Source organism: Patiria miniata, unplaced genomic scaffold, assembly GCF_015706575.1.
Source record: "Patiria miniata isolate m_02_andy unplaced genomic scaffold, ASM1570657v1 HiC_scaffold_3, whole genome shotgun sequence".
NCBI lineage: Eukaryota > Metazoa > Echinodermata > Asteroidea > Valvatida > Asterinidae > Patiria > Patiria miniata.
Window position 1 is genome coordinate 2454601 of NW_024037069.1, and position 18990 is coordinate 2473590.

The 18990-nt window shown below is 39.4% G+C and overlaps 1 protein-coding gene and 2 long non-coding RNA genes across 4 annotated transcripts; 2 read left to right on the forward strand and 1 right to left on the reverse strand.

The window, feature by feature from the left end:
• Positions 1–347: 347 nt before the first annotated feature.
• On the reverse strand, positions 348–3403 carry LOC119738152 (PRA1 family protein 3-like). The gene is made up of 3 exons (XM_038212898.1): positions 3166–3403; positions 1149–1366; positions 348–838 (listed from the first exon to the last, which is right to left on the reverse strand). Exons 1-3 carry the CDS (start codon positions 3342–3344, stop codon positions 699–701), a joined length of 537 nt encoding a protein of 178 aa, XP_038068826.1. The 5' UTR covers positions 3345–3403; the 3' UTR covers positions 348–698.
• Positions 3404–5466: 2063 nt separating this feature from the next.
• On the forward strand, positions 5467–18609 carry LOC119738087. 2 transcript variants are annotated; one of them, XR_005272423.1, is made up of 3 exons: positions 5467–5731; positions 16981–17115; positions 17272–18609. It is a non-coding gene; the product is annotated as an uncharacterized LOC119738087 (long non-coding RNA). The 2 variants fall into 2 exon arrangements; XR_005272424.1 differs by lacking the exons at positions 16981–17115; positions 17272–18609 and adding an exon at positions 11874–11932.
• On the forward strand, positions 13117–14805 carry LOC119738086. The gene is made up of 3 exons (XR_005272422.1): positions 13117–13177; positions 14218–14345; positions 14497–14805. It is a non-coding gene; the product is annotated as an uncharacterized LOC119738086 (long non-coding RNA).
• Positions 18610–18990: the final 381 nt, after the last annotated feature.

Consider the following 18990-nt stretch of genomic DNA (forward strand, 5'->3'; position numbering starts at 1 on the left):
ACATGTACAAAGACAGGCGCAATAATCTACATGTACATGTACTTGAAGTTCTTTGTACATGATTTATTGTCGAAGTGTACGACAATCGGTAGAATTGTTAGAAGTGTAGGAAAATCGATTGCACAATGCAGCAGAAGTTGCATTTGGTTGCATTTAGCAGGGCAATTGCTTGGTGCCAAGGCTGGTATGCACTGGGTTCACTGCACAATGCAACAGAATCCACTGTTGCAATTTGTTGCATTTAGTTGGGTTTTTATTTCAGCCAAGTTGCATTTTGTTGCATTTGGCAGGGTGCCTAGAGAAATCCTGTTTGGGGGGAGGGGGGTGGTAGGGTTAAATGACTGATGAACAATCACTTCAGCAATTTTGCTACAAAACATTTATTTGAAAATGAAATGTGTTCAATTAAGCTAAAAATATTACAGAATGTTTGTACTGAATATTTGTTAAATTGGAAGGAACACAATTAGTCTATTTCCCGCTGAAGCATAAAAATCATTGGCCCTACGTAGGCAAACAGTAAGACAGTAGTGGTAACTACGTGTACAGTCTACAAGAAGTTCCGGGTTGGCACCGGGATTGCTTTAAAGTACTTTCAAACAGCCAGAAACTAATCGGCCAAGACCCTTTTGGAAATTTTGCCGCAATTTGCAGATAGGGCTTTCCTTTCTTTGGTGTGCTTTCTTTAGTTTGCCTAGTCAGGAGCGTGCTTGCTCCTCTAACCCTAGTTGGAAGAGGAGGATACCCATGGGCGTCCGCTTCAGCCCCAGCGATTCCAGCTTCTTGCCCATCTTGTTCTTGAGGTTGCGCATCCTCAGCGAGGCGTGGATGAAGATCACTGAAATCAAGATGAAAAGGAAAGCCTTGGAATGAAAAAAAAAAAATTGTCGGGATAAAAACCTCAACCTCAAAACCCTCCCAACTGTTATGTACAACATGGCAGGGCCTATATGGGAAATCTTCAATGATCAACTACAGTAAACTCCGGCTAGACTCTTAAGAAAGCACATAAGTAAACAAAGTGTGACGCCATCAGTCCAGAGGCTTATTGACAGGTGCATGGCAGACTTGCCACTGAATGAGGTTGGCTACTGAATGATGTGGCCAGCTACTTAACAATGTTGCCAGTTCTGAAGCAACCCACTCACTTGCTAGTGGGAGGGCGATGCCCCACATGAACACCAGCAGCCCACCAAACACCTTGAGCAACAAGAAGCAGCACAGCAGGATCAGGAGGAAGCAGACAAAGGGATGGCTCCGCTTGAATCTGTGCATCTCCACCCGGTTACTGGTGGTGTAGACGAAGATGGCAAAGATGACGACCATAGTGAGGAGGCCCATCAGCATGGCTTTGGGGTTCATAGTCCTGGATTGGGAGTAGAAATTTGTAATCCTTGAGAAATTTTCTTTATCACACGTACATGTATGCATGATAGATTGAGGACTTGATAAATTTGGGTAAAACAGACAGATGCACACATCAGCATGTGTAATCACGCTGTTCTAGTAAAATAGGTGAAATACTCAAGCCGAGTAAAAAAAAATGTTCATCTGGGCTTAAAAAAAAAGAAGTAGGCAGCCCCTTTTAGTCTTTTTTAACCAAAATGATGGATCAATTCTTCCATTTTCTCGACTCTTTTGCCGATACCTCTGCGTCCAGAAAAAAACACCACCCTTCCTACCAGATGTTGATCTTGCATATTTTTGTCGGCAACCAATAAAAAGTGTGACCAACCAAATTCAAAATTGGAAGAAAAAAATTCTAGTGCCCCAGTTACCAAGTCTAGCAGACCGGCCCTTTATCTCTCCCTCCCCCCCCCCCCCCACCCACCTCTGCCCTCAAGATTGTGGATTTTCCAAGAAAGTGGTCTGCGTGAATGGATTCTTCAGTTCAATTATTCAAAGGAGCCATTTACCTTCTCTACATAGGCTCATAGCTATACTTTTGTTGGAAACAAATAAAAAGACAAAATAGTGACAATTGATATATATGTGCATTAGAATTGGCAATTGCTTTGGATTGTAAAGGTGATCTTTTGAGCAATAAAAACATTTTGACTCAAATTTGATTACCGGTAAAACAAAACAGGGGTGATCGTGTAGTGTAGGGCCCAGTTCTTTTAAGGCCGAGGGAATGAAAGTCATAGAATACCGTACAAAAAAAATCATTATTCACCCAGAATAATCTGCCACAACAGTTTACTTCTAATTTTATCAGAATCCGCTCCACACAATTTTTATAACGCAGAATAGTCGTATTCTGTGTACCACATTGGCGCAAAACCCAATCTGCCCACGCGTACAGAGTACGGTGAACACGTGGTACATAACAATACACGCATACAATGTATAGCGCGCGGTTACCAGAACCATGGAGCTCCATGATGATACCAACAACATGATACCTATCAGTACGATTTTACATGATTCTGGTTAGTGCTTCAGAATAATGAAAAAAAGCCTCATTATTTTTCCAAAATCAGCAGGACGGTATTCTATGACTTTCATTCCCTCGGCCTAAGGGAATAAAATCCACTTTAAAACGACCGACCAAACTAGTTTGCGACATTCTCAATAAACAGGTTTGTCATAGCTATAGGGCAGGGTTTTGATTTTTTTAGGGAAATTTGGGGGTAAAATGACGATGACAGCTCGGCGACAACATGCAACCCGAAAATAAAGACGGCGATCACCGCACGACCAATGCGCTGAATCGCAAGGCACAAACTGCGCACGAAACATGGGGAAATTGTGATTTCTAGTTATTCTACCCCAAATTTTTGACTCTAATTTGATCAAAACAAAACCAAAACAGGGGCCCTACACTACACGATCACCCTTGAATCCTCAAGTCACCATAATCGGCACAGGTAACGCTTGCAATGCGCGCGCGTTGTCCAACGCAAATTGAATTTGAGTGCGTCGAAATCGATCCTCGTCGGTTTAGGTGGACGTGCAATCTTCGAAATGTGCGCAGTACGCTAGTCGCTGTGAATAGCCAATCAGCGTCATTTACGTCATCACGCGCCCATGGCGTCGAGGCTGACTGACGATAATACTAATTATAGTATAAGACTAAGACTAGAGGCTAGCTAGGCTATAGGCCAAGGCTATTTGTATTTGCTATATTTTGACATTGACAATTGACATGTCTGTGACACCCACCCAACTATCAGAAATACCAGTACTGCAGTCAAAAAGTAGTTGGTTTGATAGTACAAAAGGTTGTCTATAACACGGTTGGCCCATCTTGAAGGGTCGTTTATAGCAGGCGTAGAGAACCGAGCCGATTCTAGGAGGAAATCGCTGAGAGAGCGAAGAGACGGAACCTCCAAATCGTCCATTTTGTGTACGTGTGTCAATATCGACTGGTGCCATCCGCGTTTTGCGCTATTTTCCAATACCTGCAGAAGGTTTTGAGACCGGTCATTTCTCCCCCATTGCGGTGCTATTAAACTTGTACAAGTCTGTCTTCATTTTAATTTATTCTGGTTGAAACTTTATTTAAACTTTAAAGCAAGTTTCTTGGTAAACATAAAAATCGATAAAAGTGTCTACTTTTATACGAAAACCAAAAAGAAGTTGTGTATTCATTCGAACATTAAACTTTAGTCAAAGTGACATTTCTAATAATTTAATTTAGCACATGAAACACAAATATTGAGCGCTAGACTTGTGTGCAACTTTAGTTTAGTATAAAATAAACAAAAATCAGATTGCAGGTCAACTCGCCCCCTGGCCGACTCGACCCTTACCGACTCGCCCCTGACTGATTCGCCCCGTGACCGACTCGCCCCGTGACTGACTCGCCCCTTACCGACTCGCCCCCCTGGCCGACTCGCCCCCACGCCTACTTGCCTCCTAGCGGACTCGCCCCTTGCCGACTCGCCCCCTGACCGACTTGCCCCCTGGATCACATTGCATGCCCGGTCGTGTCGTGAATCTCAATGGAGCCAAATTATTTAAACGCCATTTCAAATGATTTCTGGTACAATAACAATAATTATTATAATAAATGGTAATATTAACCAATAATAAAAAGGTCACACATGAAAATAAAAAATCCCTTTCCGCAAGAGAAGAGGGTAAATCACGTTCAAATAAGCTTCGTTATCTGAGTTTCGGTTTTGATTCTCAAAGTTGAGCCTCAGCTCCTCCTATAACATTTTAAGAACACCAAACAAATACATGTTTTTTTTATTTTCACAATATACATCCTTAATTCTTAAAATACTTTTTAATGAAACTGAGGACCTAAAGTTGAGATTTACAAACGGTGAACGCGGTACATGTGCCGCCGCGCACCCGCAGTCACCATGAACGGACCGCGAAATAGACCGGCTGCTACGCGCGATAGGCCCCGGGCACTCCGCGAATATCGGTACAGCTGTGCTAATGTGTTTCCAACCCAAATTCTTCATAAAAGATCAATAGTTTCTTGCATTTGTACCGGAAACCCTTCAAAAGTGGCGTTTGAATAATTTGGCTCCATTGGGTTTCATGCTACGATCGGGCAATAATATTGATTTTTATGAAGAATTTGGGTTGGAAACACATTAGCACAGCTGTACCGATTACCCTCTTCTCTTGCGGAAAGGGATTTAAAAAAATATATATTGACAGTGCGGGAACATATTATGTTCCCGCACTGTCATTATTTTCATGCTACGATCGGGCAATAATATTGATCTTTTATGAAGAATTTGGGTTGGAAACACATTAGCACAGCTGTACCGATTACCCTCTTCTCTTGCGGAAAGGGATTTAAAAAAAAAAAATATTGACAGTGCGGGAACATACTATGTTCCCGCACTGTCAATATTTTTTTTCCAAGATATCCTTGTGATGAGATTATGCATGCAGTATATTCCACCAGATACAGAACCAGAATAAAATGTCCGGTTTCGAAGAGCGCTCCAATTTTTGTAACTTTGGTACTAGCCCAGCCCCCTCCCCCCATTTGATTTTACGGAGGCCAAGTGTCCGGTGAAAAAAACATGTCGACATCAAGTTCAGCACGGATGTGCCCCCCCCCCCCCTAAAAAAAACTGGATACGCTGCTTCACCAACGGACGATGCCTTTTATTGAGCAAGTGCCCCGGTGATGCGACTGTAACCGGTCAGTCCAAAATTTAACCCCAAAAAGTGGGTGCAGCCCCCCAAAACCACTTTTCATTTGCATGTTTTTTAATAAGAAACATTTCGTTTTCGTCCTTCACAAATGTATTTAAACAGGCAATTGTTTTCAACTCATTAAGTTGATCAGTATGAAACTGTGCCACCCCTCTAAGTAAGTCTCGTGACCAAAATGTAATCGCCCATCGGGATTACGTCATTAGCATTGTATCCGACTCTCATTTATAACCCAGGCTTGTGCTGAATGACATTATGCAACTAATGTGTTTAGAAGATTTCCACTCAGACTCCATCCCTATTGTTACATTCATGCCTCGCTGATCACCATGGTACAGCGACGTAGCGTGCACGGGCTTTATCTTAAGCTGTTGTTTCGGTGCTGGGCTAGGCCTTCATTACTGTCGTTGTGCTCCTCACGCTCACTGCATGCAACTCATTACACTGTTCATAATTATCATTTTGGCTCGGTATAAAATTGTTTATTCTAATTGAACGTGCACATTGTGTCCAATTTATATTGTATTAACAAAGACATCGTTACCATTTACTCCAAGATCAACATCAAGAGGGGCAATGTCTTCAAGAGTAGAAAGAGGTACGTTACATGTCTCTGATTAATGTACATGTGTATAAATAGCCTAAGGTTCTCCTACCAAAATCTAGGGCCACTTTAAAGCTATAGTCCATCATTTGCAGCCATCCGAAAAGTAACTGGCGTAATTACTGTTGAAAAACAAACTTGGTTGAAAGATAGTAAGGGAACTAAACTCCCTGTGAAATTATTCTTTCTGGGAAGCTGTCATTTTGAAGTAATCAACGAAAGAAGGCCTTTCCAACGGTGATTCTTAAGAAGCACCGTAGGAAAATTTAAATTAGTAGTTCGTTTTGTTATTCAGCGCAGCGCGCACAAGTATTGGAACCACGAACGCGCGCGCGCGGTTATAATTCGTCGGATCAGTGCGCGACGCCGCGTATAGCTGCAATTCAAAACAGTTCAAAACATGATTCAGTAACTTTTGATTTGAAATTGAGATCTTAGAATGCTGCTTTTCTCGGAATATACAGCTGAAGCTGAGCTGAAACTTCATCAGGTTAGTTGCTCAGTATCCTTCATTAGATTTTGAACCCTTTTGTTGCTTCAAACAAACAAAATGCACTAATTACAAATGATGGACTATATCTTTAAGTAAGTGTAAGGCCTTTATTTGTGTATAAAGTATAACTTGGGGATAAGCGATAATAAGTGATTAGGGATTTGTCTCACGCGTGCGGTGACATTGTGTTCGCACGTAGAATATAACATTTGAATAATATTTCGGCCTACACGTGCAGTGACATTGCGTTCGCACGTTTAATTTGCATAGAAACATAGATAGAATAAAAAGACTAGATCGGTAGCGCGTCCACACGCGCTGACTTGCATGGAGGGTCACGTGCTGGAGGAAAGATACAAATAATGCGCGAAAACGTGACGACGCGTTAATACTTGGTGCGTATTTCTTGCTTCGCGCGCGTTGAGCTTAGTGGTCACGGTGCTGGAGGAAAGATACATTTAGCTCCGTTAATTTACGTTAATTTGTTGCGCGTCCACGAGACACAATACAAAACGCGGAGATTTATCGCACAATGAATGGGCGCGTGTGAACGCACTGCCGATCTAGTCTTTTTATTCTATATCTATGCATAGAAATTCGAAAGACGCATGTAGTGATTGCGTTCGCACGTTTGTAAATAAAATGGGGCGTGGCTATAGGCTCCGTTAATCCGAAGCAGTTTAGATATAAAGTTTGAGACTGCAAAAAGCCACTGGCCGGCCAGGAATTGTTTTCTGGCTGAGCGGATAAATTACTTCATTTCAAGGCAGTAAAATGCTTTAATTTGTTTAGGAAGCTCTGGTAAAAGTAGAGAGTTTTGTCACCTGAAACAGAGAACTCCTTAAAAGGGAAAATACAACATTTTCAAACGTCGAAAAATAAAACTACCAAGTTTTTACGAAATACCTTACTAGAATGTTGGTAAATGACAGTCTAAAGCATCCTGTAAAATTATGGCACCTGGTGTCTAATTATTTTCAAGAAAATTGTATTTTTGTATAGATTTCCAACGGTGGTCGGCCGACCACCGTTGGAAAAACCTAACTATTTTTCAACTACTGCTCCAACTTTTTTGTCCAAATTTTGTTTGCTATTGGTTACATGTTTATGGACGGGTGCAGGCCAGCCTTACAATTTTCCGACATCTATAAATTGATCCATTTTATCTTTAGTGGAGACAAGGAACCAGACTACTTAAACATTTTTGTTTTGCTTGGCTTTTTCCAGCACTTTCGAACCCAAAACTTCAAACATGTGAGATAAACAATACTTGAGCTATAATACTAACCCCTCAAATAGTTCATTTCTGAAAATTACAGCAAAAGCCAATGATGTACATTCCCTTTAAATTTCATTGGATGTTAAAAAAAAGTTTACATGGGAAGATAAATTACAGCAGATTTAAGGTTGAACGAAAATGATTATTTTATTCAATATAATGCAATGCCAATAGGAATTTGTCACGTGCATTGACATTGTGTTCCCACGTGTGTTAATTTGCATATAGGAATTCATAAAATACGTGCAGTGACATTGCGTTCGCACGTTGAATATAACATTTGCATAGAAATTCGTCTGAAATTTGCAGTGACATTGTGTTCGCACGTGGGGAGAAAATACAATTTCGAAAGAATTCGTCAGACACGTGCAGTGACATTGTGTTCGCACGTGGAACAGTTGAAGGGTAGCATTCCAGTGGAATTTTTTTTTTTTTCAAATTGTTGTCTCTGAATAATTTAACTCGCTCATTTACACCAGTATTTTCAATGATAAACCTGTGACAGTGTCTCCTTCATTGTCACATTGACTTGCAGGTCTTATGTAACTCCCTTTCTGGAGAAGGTTAAAAGACGTTCTCCACCTCTGTCTCAGAAACTAAAAAATAAATTGAAACAATATAAAACCTAATCAACATTCTGGGCAAAACGTTTGTGCAAGTGATGCAAACAATTAATTAGTTTTTTTGTAGGTCAAGTTGGGAGGAGTGCGACGCTGCAGGCGTGCATTATGCAGCATCCGCAAAGCAAAGCAGCTGCTGGATCTGTTGGAGTATTAATGTTATGTTATAGGCATTTAGATAATGTTCAATGCATTTAGATTCGGCGAAATATTCTCATACGCGTTTAGAAACCTCCGCACCGCGTTCTATCGCTTTTCCGTGCGACAATAAGGCATATTCATACGTAATGTTCGGCAAACTCGTTTTTTTTTTTTGTTTTTTTTTTGGCTAGACCGGAGACGGTTTGGTACGAAGACCGTGAAGGGACATGGGAGTTATTTTGTTTTTCATTTTCACAATACTATTACGTATGTGTTATTGTCACGTACGTACGTAACTCACGCACGTACTTGAATATTATCACGTACGTAGGTAATATTATCACGTAGGGCCCACGTGATAATTATTACGTACGTAGGGCCCACGTGATAATTATTAAGTACGTATACACAACGTATACTCGTTTAAGGATACACGTTATCACTTACATATGCAATACATGTACGTACGTAATATGTACTTATTTATCAGGTATGTACGCAATGATAGTACTAATATTACGTTAGTACGTAATATTATATTGTCACAAGTATACGTATGTGATTAATTAAATGTATCACGTACGTACGTTGTGATTGTCATATGTATAGTAGTAGGCCCTAAATAAGAACAATATGTTCATCTCCTCTTGGTCTTCGTACCCACGTACCCGCGTATCCGCATATCCGCGTACCTGCGTAATAGCGCGATTTCGTGTACCATACTTCGGAATGTTATAAAACTTAGGAACTGCAAAGTGCAATGAACAGTGTTAGGGAAAATGAAGAAAACAAAAATTAGGGAGCAAGCATAGCCTGCTGCGAGCATGCGCACATTGAGCCTGCAGGCAGTGCAATGGGGAGTTTTAGAAGTTTTCTAAAAAAAAAAAAAAAAAAAAAAAAATAACACTAACACTAACTTAATGCAAACGAAAATCAGTCTAATGAATAACACTGTCCCTCTAAACTTGAAAGTACTGGTGTATTTTATTTTAGCTATTAAGAAACTTCACTCGCAAATTTAAAGTCGATTTTGTAATTGATTGAGAGTCATTTTGTGATGTTTTATCGATCCACTGGAATGCTGCCCTCTATACGGACATTGGCTGGTACTTTGCCCAACTCAAAACAATAATTAAACAAAGTTAGTAAAACAACTACAGAAAGTGGCAGGCCTGGTGCGTTGTCCACCAACGACGATATAATTTCTTTATGATTGTATAAAATGTTTAAAGGGAATATACAACATTTGCAAACATCGAAAAATAAAACTACCAAGTTTGTACGAAATACCTTACTAGGATGTTGGTAAATTACAGTCTAAAGTATCCTGTAAAATCATGGCACCTGGTGTCGAGTCATTTTCAAGAAAATGGTATTTTTGTATACATTTCCAACGGTGGTCGGCCGACCACCGTTGGAAAACCTAACTATTTTTCAACTACTGCTCCAAACTTACAATTTTTTTCAGTCCAAATTTTGTTTGCTATTGGTTACATGTTCATGAACAGGTGCAGGCCAGCTAGACTGGTTCCCTTATCTTACAATTTTCCGACATCTATAATTGATCCATTTTATCTTTAGTGGAGTCAGGGAACCAGACTACATAAACAGTTGTGTTTTTCTTGGTTGTTCAAGCATTTTCGAACACAAAACTTCAAACATGTCAGTTAAACTATATTTGATCTATTATACTAACCCCTCAAATAGTTCATTTCTGAAAATTACAGCAAAAGCCAATGATGTACATTCCCTTTAAGAGCAAACAACATTCATAAAATCTAGGCCATCGGCAACTGACAGTGACCATGCCTGGTGCAGTGTCACTGGTAAGGGATACCCTCTTCGGTGCATATTAGTAGCGCCGATTTCCAAGAGGCCCCTTCCTTCAGAAGAACTTGAACATTAAAACTTAGACCACTTAACACGGAAGGACGTTACTACTTCAATAGCCATACAGAAAAAAACTGTTGGTTAATAATTAACGCTAATTCCTAAATGAGCTCCCTGTTAAGGTGACATATACGCTCTTATAGTAACACTGAAAAGTAAAACAAATCTGGGATTAACAGCGTCTGTAAAAGCGCCACATTGTGAGAAGTGAGGGCACAGTTGACAGTTGACCATATTTAATCAAAAGTCATAACGTTGGTTAATTATACTTTGCATAAATTTATATAAAAGACATTTTTATTCTGTGAAGACCTTTTAAGATCGGTTCATTATTAAGTATTTAAAGATAAACTTATCTGTGAGTAAATAATGCTTACAGAGAGAATGACTTTTGGGGGAAAAAACTCAAAAGTAGATTGTATTTTGTTTCATTGTAAATGTTGCATGTTTGATTTTTTGCCTTAGTGTGCATTGCTCTCTGTGTGGTGTGATTTGTTTTTAATGGTATCCGTCTGTTGTCTCTGACAATAGACACAATTAAATGTTTTTAAATCACATAAATCGTTGGCTACGAAAATGTCAAATCGTTAAGCAAAATCGAAGCAGACGTCGAAAGGAATAATACTTGAAATCAGTGTTATTTTTTTCTCAACTGCAATACGTCGGGCAAAAAATGTTACGGTTTTGAAGCGACAAGCCTCAAATTGACGAAAATACGAAATCAACTTTAAAATGTTAGGCAGTATTGGAATAAATAATACCTGAGTTCGGTGTTATTTTTTACCTTTTACTGCAATACCTACCCGGATATTTACTTGACTACGCGTATGACGAAAACTGAATACAAGATTCAAATCGGTCCAAAATAAATTGTAGCGAAAATCACATCGTAAGCGAATTTTTTTCCGAAAAAAAAATCACTCCGCTTTCTACGTGTAGGCCTACACGCTAGGAAAATGATGAAAATAACGCGAGGAAAACATCACAGCGTTAATGAGAGTAAAAATACCTGAAAGTAAACAAAATTGGTTATGGAAATAACAAATCAAAATGACGAAAATAACGGCATAGAAATTAATCATCTGCAACGAGAGAAGTAAATACATGTACATGTACTTGCAAATTGGTGCTAATTTCTAAACTTCGATCCCTTTCCAAATTTGGCCACAGAGAAAAAAAGACCGAAATTAAGATTGAAAAAAAGTATGAAATTATGCCGAGCAGTGAATACCGGTTCTACATTGCCAAAATTCGCTTTCCGATTTTTTGAGGCAAACGGTGGGAAAATGACGGCAGCAAAAGAAAATGAAATTGACGAAATTACGAGAAAACAATCACACCATAATGAACAAAATATCTGTTTAGAAAATGACTGAATTTCAGTTATATACAGCGGCATTTCAAAAACATCAAAATTGTTTGCATTGTCGAGAAGTGCCTTCAAAACGACCTTATTGCCCCCCCCCCCCCCCCCCCCCCCCACACACACACACACCAAAAAAGGTACATTGTGAAAGGTACAACTTATTGGCAACCTGCCATTATCGGCGTCGGCACATGTTCATGTGCATTATGACAAAAAAGATCATATCTGTTCTTAAAAGTAAATAGTGGAAACATGGGTAGAATCGTTTAGTTTCCATTTGGTAACAAGTGGCCTCATTACAGGTAGGCTTGCTTTGGAATGTTTCACTTCAGTAACAAATGGGCTAGGCCCAGTGTTTTCGTAACCATGTTCACTTAGGAAAGAGTTGCAGCTTTCATCAAAGAAACTGATGATCTAAAAGTTGATGAGACAGCATGGATGAGCTAGGCTGCTTTGTCTGGACGAAAATGAACCCTCCAAGGCTCCAACAGCCTCATCACACAGAAACTCGAGGAACTGGAAGCAGGGAGGAGGACCGACAGATGAACGGATGACCTGCTTGCTGGGCTACCCATTACTGATTCTCGAGGTTAGTTTACATGTTGGCCTCCTTTTTGCATGATCAATCAAGTCACAGAACTCATCAAAATGGGCGATCTGACTCTGTTATAATGTTCTAACACAAAGAACGAGTTCTTGGTAGCGGACTTTGCTTTGTGGGGTTAATTCAATGTTTTCTTTCCCCTTTCTAGCCCTGGCACGAATACAGCTCACTAATTCCCCGGAAGCAGGGAGGAGGACCGACAGATGAACGGATGACCTGCTTGCTGGGCTTCCCATTACTGACTATCAGGTTTGTGTACATGTAGCCTGCTTAAACAGAAACAATCAAGAACTAATCAAAATGGGCGATCTGGCGCTCTTCTTTGTTCGTCCACAAACAACGAGTTCTGGGAGCGGGGCTTTGCTTTGTGGGGTTATTCAATGTTCTCTTTACCCTTTCTAGCCCTGGCACGATTACAGCTCAATAAATCAAATGTTTCCTTTCGTCATTTGAATCCTTTTAGGAAAATGAGGACCACTGACTGATGAGGGAATTGCTCTAATGGGATTGATGAGCCTGCCTCAAGACTCGTTAGGGCTCCAACAGCCTCATCAAACAGAAACTCGAGGAACCGAAAGCAGGGAGGAGGACCGACAGATGAACGGATGACCTGCTTGTTGGGCTTCCCATTCCTGATTATTAGGTTAGTTTACATGTAGGCCTTCTCTTAACAGGAACAATCAAGTCACAGAACCATTTAAATGGGCGATCTGACTCTGTTATTATGTTCGTCCACAAACGAGTTCTGGTAGCAGGGCTTTGCTTTGTGGGGTTAATTCAATGTTTTCTTTCCCCTTTCGAGCCCTGGCACGAATACAGCTCAATAATTCAAATGTTTCCTTTCGTTATTTGAACCCTTTCAGCAAAGCGAGGACCACTGACTGATGAGGGAATTGCTCTACTGAGATAAGGATGAGCCTGCCTCAAGACATCGTCAGGGCTCCGATAGCCTCATCAAACAGAAACTCGAGGAACCGGAAGCAGGGAGGAGGACCGACAGATGAACGGATGACCTGCTTGCTGGGCTTCCCATTACTAATTCTTGAGGTTAGTTTTTAGTTACATGTACCTAAAGAATAAGCAGAAACAAGTAATCAAAATGGGTGATCTGGCGCTCTTCTATGTTCTCCCACAAATAAAGAGTGCTGGTAGTGGGACACTGCTTTGTTGGGTTAATTCGAACATTTCTCCCCCCCCCCCCCTCTTGCTCTACCTTTTAGATATTTTCTAATAATAATTTGGATATTTTCTTTCGTCATTTGAATCTTTTTACAGACATGAGGACCACTGACTGATGAGGGAATTGCTTTACTGGGATTGATGAGCCTGCCTCAAGACTCGTTAGGGCTCCAACACTGAGCCTCATCAAACAGAAACTCGAGGAACCGGAAGCAGGGAGGAGGACCGACAGATGAACGGATGACCTGCTTGTTGGGCTTCCCATTCCTGATTATTAGGTTAGTTTACATGTAGGCCTTCTCTTAACAGGAACAATCAAGTCACAGAACCATTTAAATGGGCGATCTGACTCTGTTATTATGTTCGTCCACAAACGAGTTCTGGTAGCAGGGCTTTGCTTTGTGGGGTTAATTCAATGTTTTCTTTCCCCTTTCGAGCCCTGGCACGAATACAGCTCAATAATTCAAATGTTTCCTTTCGTTATTTGAATCCTTTCAGCAAAGCGAGGACCACTGACTGATGAGGGAATTTCTCTACTGAAATGAGGATGAGCCTGCCTCAAGACATCGTCAGGGCTCCGATAGCCTCATCAAACAGAAACTCGAGGAACCGGAAGCAGGGAGGAGGACCGACAGATGAACGGATGACCTGCTTGCTGGGCTTCCCATTACTAATTCTTGAGGTTAGCTTTTAGTTACATGTACCTAAAGAATAAGCAGAAACAAGTAATCAAAATGGGTGATCTGGCGCTCTTCTATGTTCTCCCACAAATAAAGAGTGCTGGTAGTGGGACACTGCTTTGTTGGGTTAATTCGAACATTTCTCCCCCCCCCCCTCTTGCTCTACCTTTTAGATATTTTCTAATAATAATTTGGATATTTTCTTTCGTCATTTGAATCTTTTTACAGACATGAGGACCACTGACTGGTGAGGGAATTGCCCTATGATGGATGAGCCTGCCTCAAGCTGCCATAAGCTGGGAGGACCGACGGTTGACTGACACTGCCTGCTTGGTTGGCCATTACCGATTCTTGAGGTATGTTTACTTGAAAAGAGACCAGGGATATGTAGGCCAACACTTAAATTTGTTATTCCTTTAATACTATGTCACCTCTTACGATGCTTGATTTCCTCTTTAAATATTAATTCTAATTTTGTTCTAGTTTACTCTTTTTGTAATGTTTTAGAAGATGAGGACCGCCAAGCTTGGATGAGACTGGAAAATTACGAAGCTGCTCTATCTTGACAACGATGCCCTCATCAGACACTTTCCGATTTGCGGAATATTGGATCAAAAATCAGACTGCATATTATTTTGCAATATTATAAAACATCAAAACGACTAAAATACGAATTCTTACGCCAAAGATACCGCTATAATTGGAAGAAATAATAGCTTAAATCGCTGTTACTTGTTAACTTTACTGAGATACCTATACCTGAAATATTTGACAACGAATATGACGAAAATTGAAGAAAAATAGTCAAATGTGTGTTAAAAGTACATTGCAGTGAAAATCAAATCATAAGCGGATTTTCTTCTCACAGAAATGCTTCTCTGCTTCCATCTAACAAGTGGCTGAGAAAATGATGAAATTTACGCCGAAAATAACTGAAATCAGTGTTGTTTTTGAAATATTTGACTAAACGCGTGTGACGAAACATGGAAACAAAAATCAAATCGGTCCAAATTAAATAACAACGAAAACCACATAGTATATACGTGGAGATTCTTCTCGAAGCATGGCACTCTGTTTCTACAGGTAGCTACAGGAAAATTACGAAAGTTACACCGAAAATCAACGCGACATATAAGTGAAGTGACGAAACATAGTTTACACGGCTAAAAAAATCACAGCTTTAGTGAGAGAAATAATACTTGATATCAGTGTTATTTTTCTTACGTACAAAGTGAAAAAAAAATCGATAGCGGAAGAACCAAATTAAAGAGACGAAAATTACGGTAAAAAGATTAACAGCGGCAGCGAAAGAAATAAATATTTGAAAATCGGTAATTTTCTAAACTTCTAAGCCCTATGCCATGCAAAAATTTGCTAAAGAAAATGACCGAAATAATGTTAACAAAAAAAATTCAAATTATAATCGGCAGCCACTTCCGGTACGGTACTTCACTGCTTAAAAAAGCCGGAAACCGAATTCGGTAAACGGTGCACCGCGGTGGGGAAAATGACGGCAGAAAAAAGTTTTAAAAAATGACGGAAATTAAGGAAAAACTCCATTATGTCGATGTAAAGAAAATGACTGAATTTCAATTAAAGCAGCATGTTAAAGGCATTCCCCCCAAGTTCTAGGCCTACACCGTATCTTTTAAGTATTATTCGTCAGCTAAAATAACTGCAATTTGTGACATTGTCAAGAAGTTTGCCTTCAAAAAGGCCAGAAATAGCCAGGTTATGCATGTGAAAGGGTACAACTTATGTGTAATCAACAAAGCGGCGATAGGGAAAATGGCTGTACAGTGCGACATGCGACATATTTACCATCGCATGCGACATTTCTTCGTGTTTTTAATCTACATCATTTATGTGAGTCCGATTTGGAAAGATCGGCAGGGATACATGTTTTCATCAAGTTTATATTTCTCCTTTGAGTTACTCATTTGGTTGTCTTACTTTGACCTTTGATAACGCATAAGGTCGACAGTGCTGTTTTATTGAAGGGGAGAACACGAAAACCATAACGGAAAAAGGCGTTGCAGTAGTTAGAGATCGGTCTAATATAGACTTTCACGATCAAATCTTTGTGGGCTACGAGTACACCTTACTTAACGTAAATTTCAAAAGAAAGCATTTCAAGATATGCGACAGGTTTAGAGTTACATAGAAAACTACTATTTCCTTGTTGATTTTAGCCTACGTGTAACCCTCCCTCCGTATAGTACTATATATGTTCAATGTAAGTCCGATTTGGAAGGGATCGGCAAGGATTAAGATGGCATTTTGTCATCTTAATGTCACGTGAATTTTTTTTTAATGGTTGTTTATTTAGTGTGCGAGGTACATGTATATACAGTTTCCAAAGGAACCTGCCATTATCAGCGTCGGCACATTATGACAAAGTAATCGTGTCTGTTTTAAAAAGGAAATAATGGAAACATGGCTAGAATCGTTTGGTTTCCATTGGGTCCTACCCATGACTTGGTTATAGGTAGGCTTAGACATAATTATTGGCTACATTTGCAATGTTTCACTTAAGTAACAAATGGGCTAGGCCTAGTGTTTTCATACCCCTGTCCACTGAGGAAAGAGTTGCAGCTTTCATCAAAGAAACTGATGATCTAAAAGTTGAGACTGCATCACATGGATGAGCTAGGCTGCTTTGTCTGGACAAAAATGAACCCTCCAAGGCTCCAACAGCCTCATCACACAGAAACTCGAGGAACCGGAAGCAGGAAGGGGGACCGACAGATGAACGGATGACCTACTTGCTGGGCTTCCAATGACTGATTCTTGAAGTTAGTTTACATGAAGGCTTCGTCTTAGTCACAGAACTCAAAATTGGTGATTAGCACTTTTCTGTGTTCTTCCACAACGAGTGCTGGTATAGAGTTGTGTTGCTTTGTGGGGTAAAAATCGAAGTTTTCTTTCTCCTTGCACATATTTCTTAATAATATTTCAGATATTTTTTTTTCGTCATTTGAATCCTTGTAGAGAAATGAGGACCACTGACTGATGAGGGTATTGTCTTACTGAGATGAGGATGAGCCTGCTTCAAGCCATCGTAAGCTGGGAGGACCGACGATGGACTGACACCGCCTGCTGGCCTGGCCATTTCTGATTCTTGAGGTGAGTTTACTTTGAAAACGAAAAAAGACCAGGGTATGAGGATTATAATTTGTTATTCCTCTGATTGTAGTTTGTCCCTCCTACAAAATCCACAGTGCTTGATTTCCTAATATATGTATTTTTTTTAAATTTGCTTGCTTATTTTGTCATGTTTAGGACATGTTTTTGTCAAGCTTGGACGAGACTGGACAATGACGAAGCTGCTCTACTGGACAAGGATGCCCTCATCGGAAACTTAGTTATAAAAAACTAGCTTGCACAATATGAAATAATCAATCGACTGCATAATGCAACGTCATTAATGTTATACACTAAGGCAACAACACTAAAATAAAATGAAAAGTAATTTTGATTTCATTAAATTATTTATGCCTCTAAAATAATCTTAAACCGGATACTGCAACAGACAGTTAACAATGGACAATAATGGAAACTTGCTGAAAAATTATTGTGAGGGTAATGATTTGTCACTGGCTTTTCAGCAGTGACATGTCTGGGAGAAGGGATGTTCCTTTGATCTGTCCTGGGTCATCCAAAATTATTGCATCAATATCATCATACTCCTTACCTTTAATGCATTCAATTGGATCTTCTCGGTAAATTATAAACGAGGTCTCCCCTAACGCTTTGTATTTGCTTTTTGTTCAGTTGACAATGAGAATTTTGCTCTATATATTTAATTTGATATTGAAAGTGCAATTTTAAGAAAACCAATTTAAGTTTTAAGAGTTTTGAAAGATTTTAAAAAGGATTGATTTATTGTTTAAAAACTGAAGAAATGTAGCAAACTTTATTTAAATTTAACGTCTTTAACAAGACGTCGGTTTAACTAAAACGTGACTTTCTTTCCATTGTACATTTATTAGAAAACACAAGAACGTTTAATGTTTAGGAAAATTTAAAGAATAAACTGTTCAGGAACTTCTATCCATCAAAATGCATTGCAACAGGTATGAGTGACACTCAAATTACATTTGTGTTTATCCTTTTGTGATTTATTTCATTGCACTTTTTTTATTTGTTATATTTTTACTTAGTATGCACAATTGTTTTTCTTGGTGGTTTTGCATGTCTTTTCATTTTCTTATTAATAACTAACCTCACAAAAGGATAAACGCAATATATATCGAGTGTTGAACTTGCCTGGCATCAAATAGCTAAATTAGACAAAATATAGTCCTGAAATGTTTCAAAATAATCTAGGAATTTTTTTTTTGGAGGGGGGGGGGGCATTCCCCAGTTTTATCTTCCCTTTTGAAAATCTTTTTCACAAAATGGCGAAATACAAAAACCTGGATTTACCGTGTACAGTCATGTAGTCGTTGCTTATGTAATAATCATCTATGATATTATAAAGTGATTATTAATCTCTCAAATTTATTGGCCTTCTGCCCAACTTTTCCCCTCATTTGCAATCTTTTGTATTTGTTTGTATGAATTGGTTAAATATTTGTACGTCAATAAGACTAAGGAATTAAACAAAATAAATAAAACTTGAAAGATGTGAGACACTTGATCATGATCCTTGGAAGGTTGTCGGTATTTTGCCTATTTTTGTTTTAGTTGTTGGCGGGGGAGGTCAAGCTACTACAAAAGTAACAAAACCCAGCTGAAATGACGTTTTATTATTTCTGGGTGATTGGGGGCGGGGTGTGCAAATAAAGGCACGTCAGGGAATATAAAATAATAAGGTGTTTTTGTAAGGGAAATCTTTACTCTTCAACGGAAATAAAAGAAATCTCCTAGGCTCCTAGGTTCTACCTTTTAAAAATTGTCCGATGAAAAGACCCGAACTTGCATACGCACAATTTGCATGCCCCCATGGGCTTTTTTTTAAAAAGAACTTTTGCAAATGGGAAAGACACTTTGGAAACG

Excerpts from the sequence above, each read along its gene's own strand:
- LOC119738152 (XM_038212898.1), bottom strand. The coding sequence starts at position 3,344 with ATGGACGATTTGGAGGTTCCGTCTCTTCGCTCTCTCAGCGATTTCCTC. Across the intron at positions 1,367-3,165 it reads CTGGTATTTCTGATAGTTGG|GACTATGAACCCCAAAGCCA; the intron begins GTGGGTGTCACA and ends CTCCCAATCCAG. Across the intron at positions 839-1,148 it reads CATCGCCCTCCCACTAGCAA|TGATCTTCATCCACGCCTCG; the intron begins GTGAGTGGGTTG and ends TCTTGATTTCAG.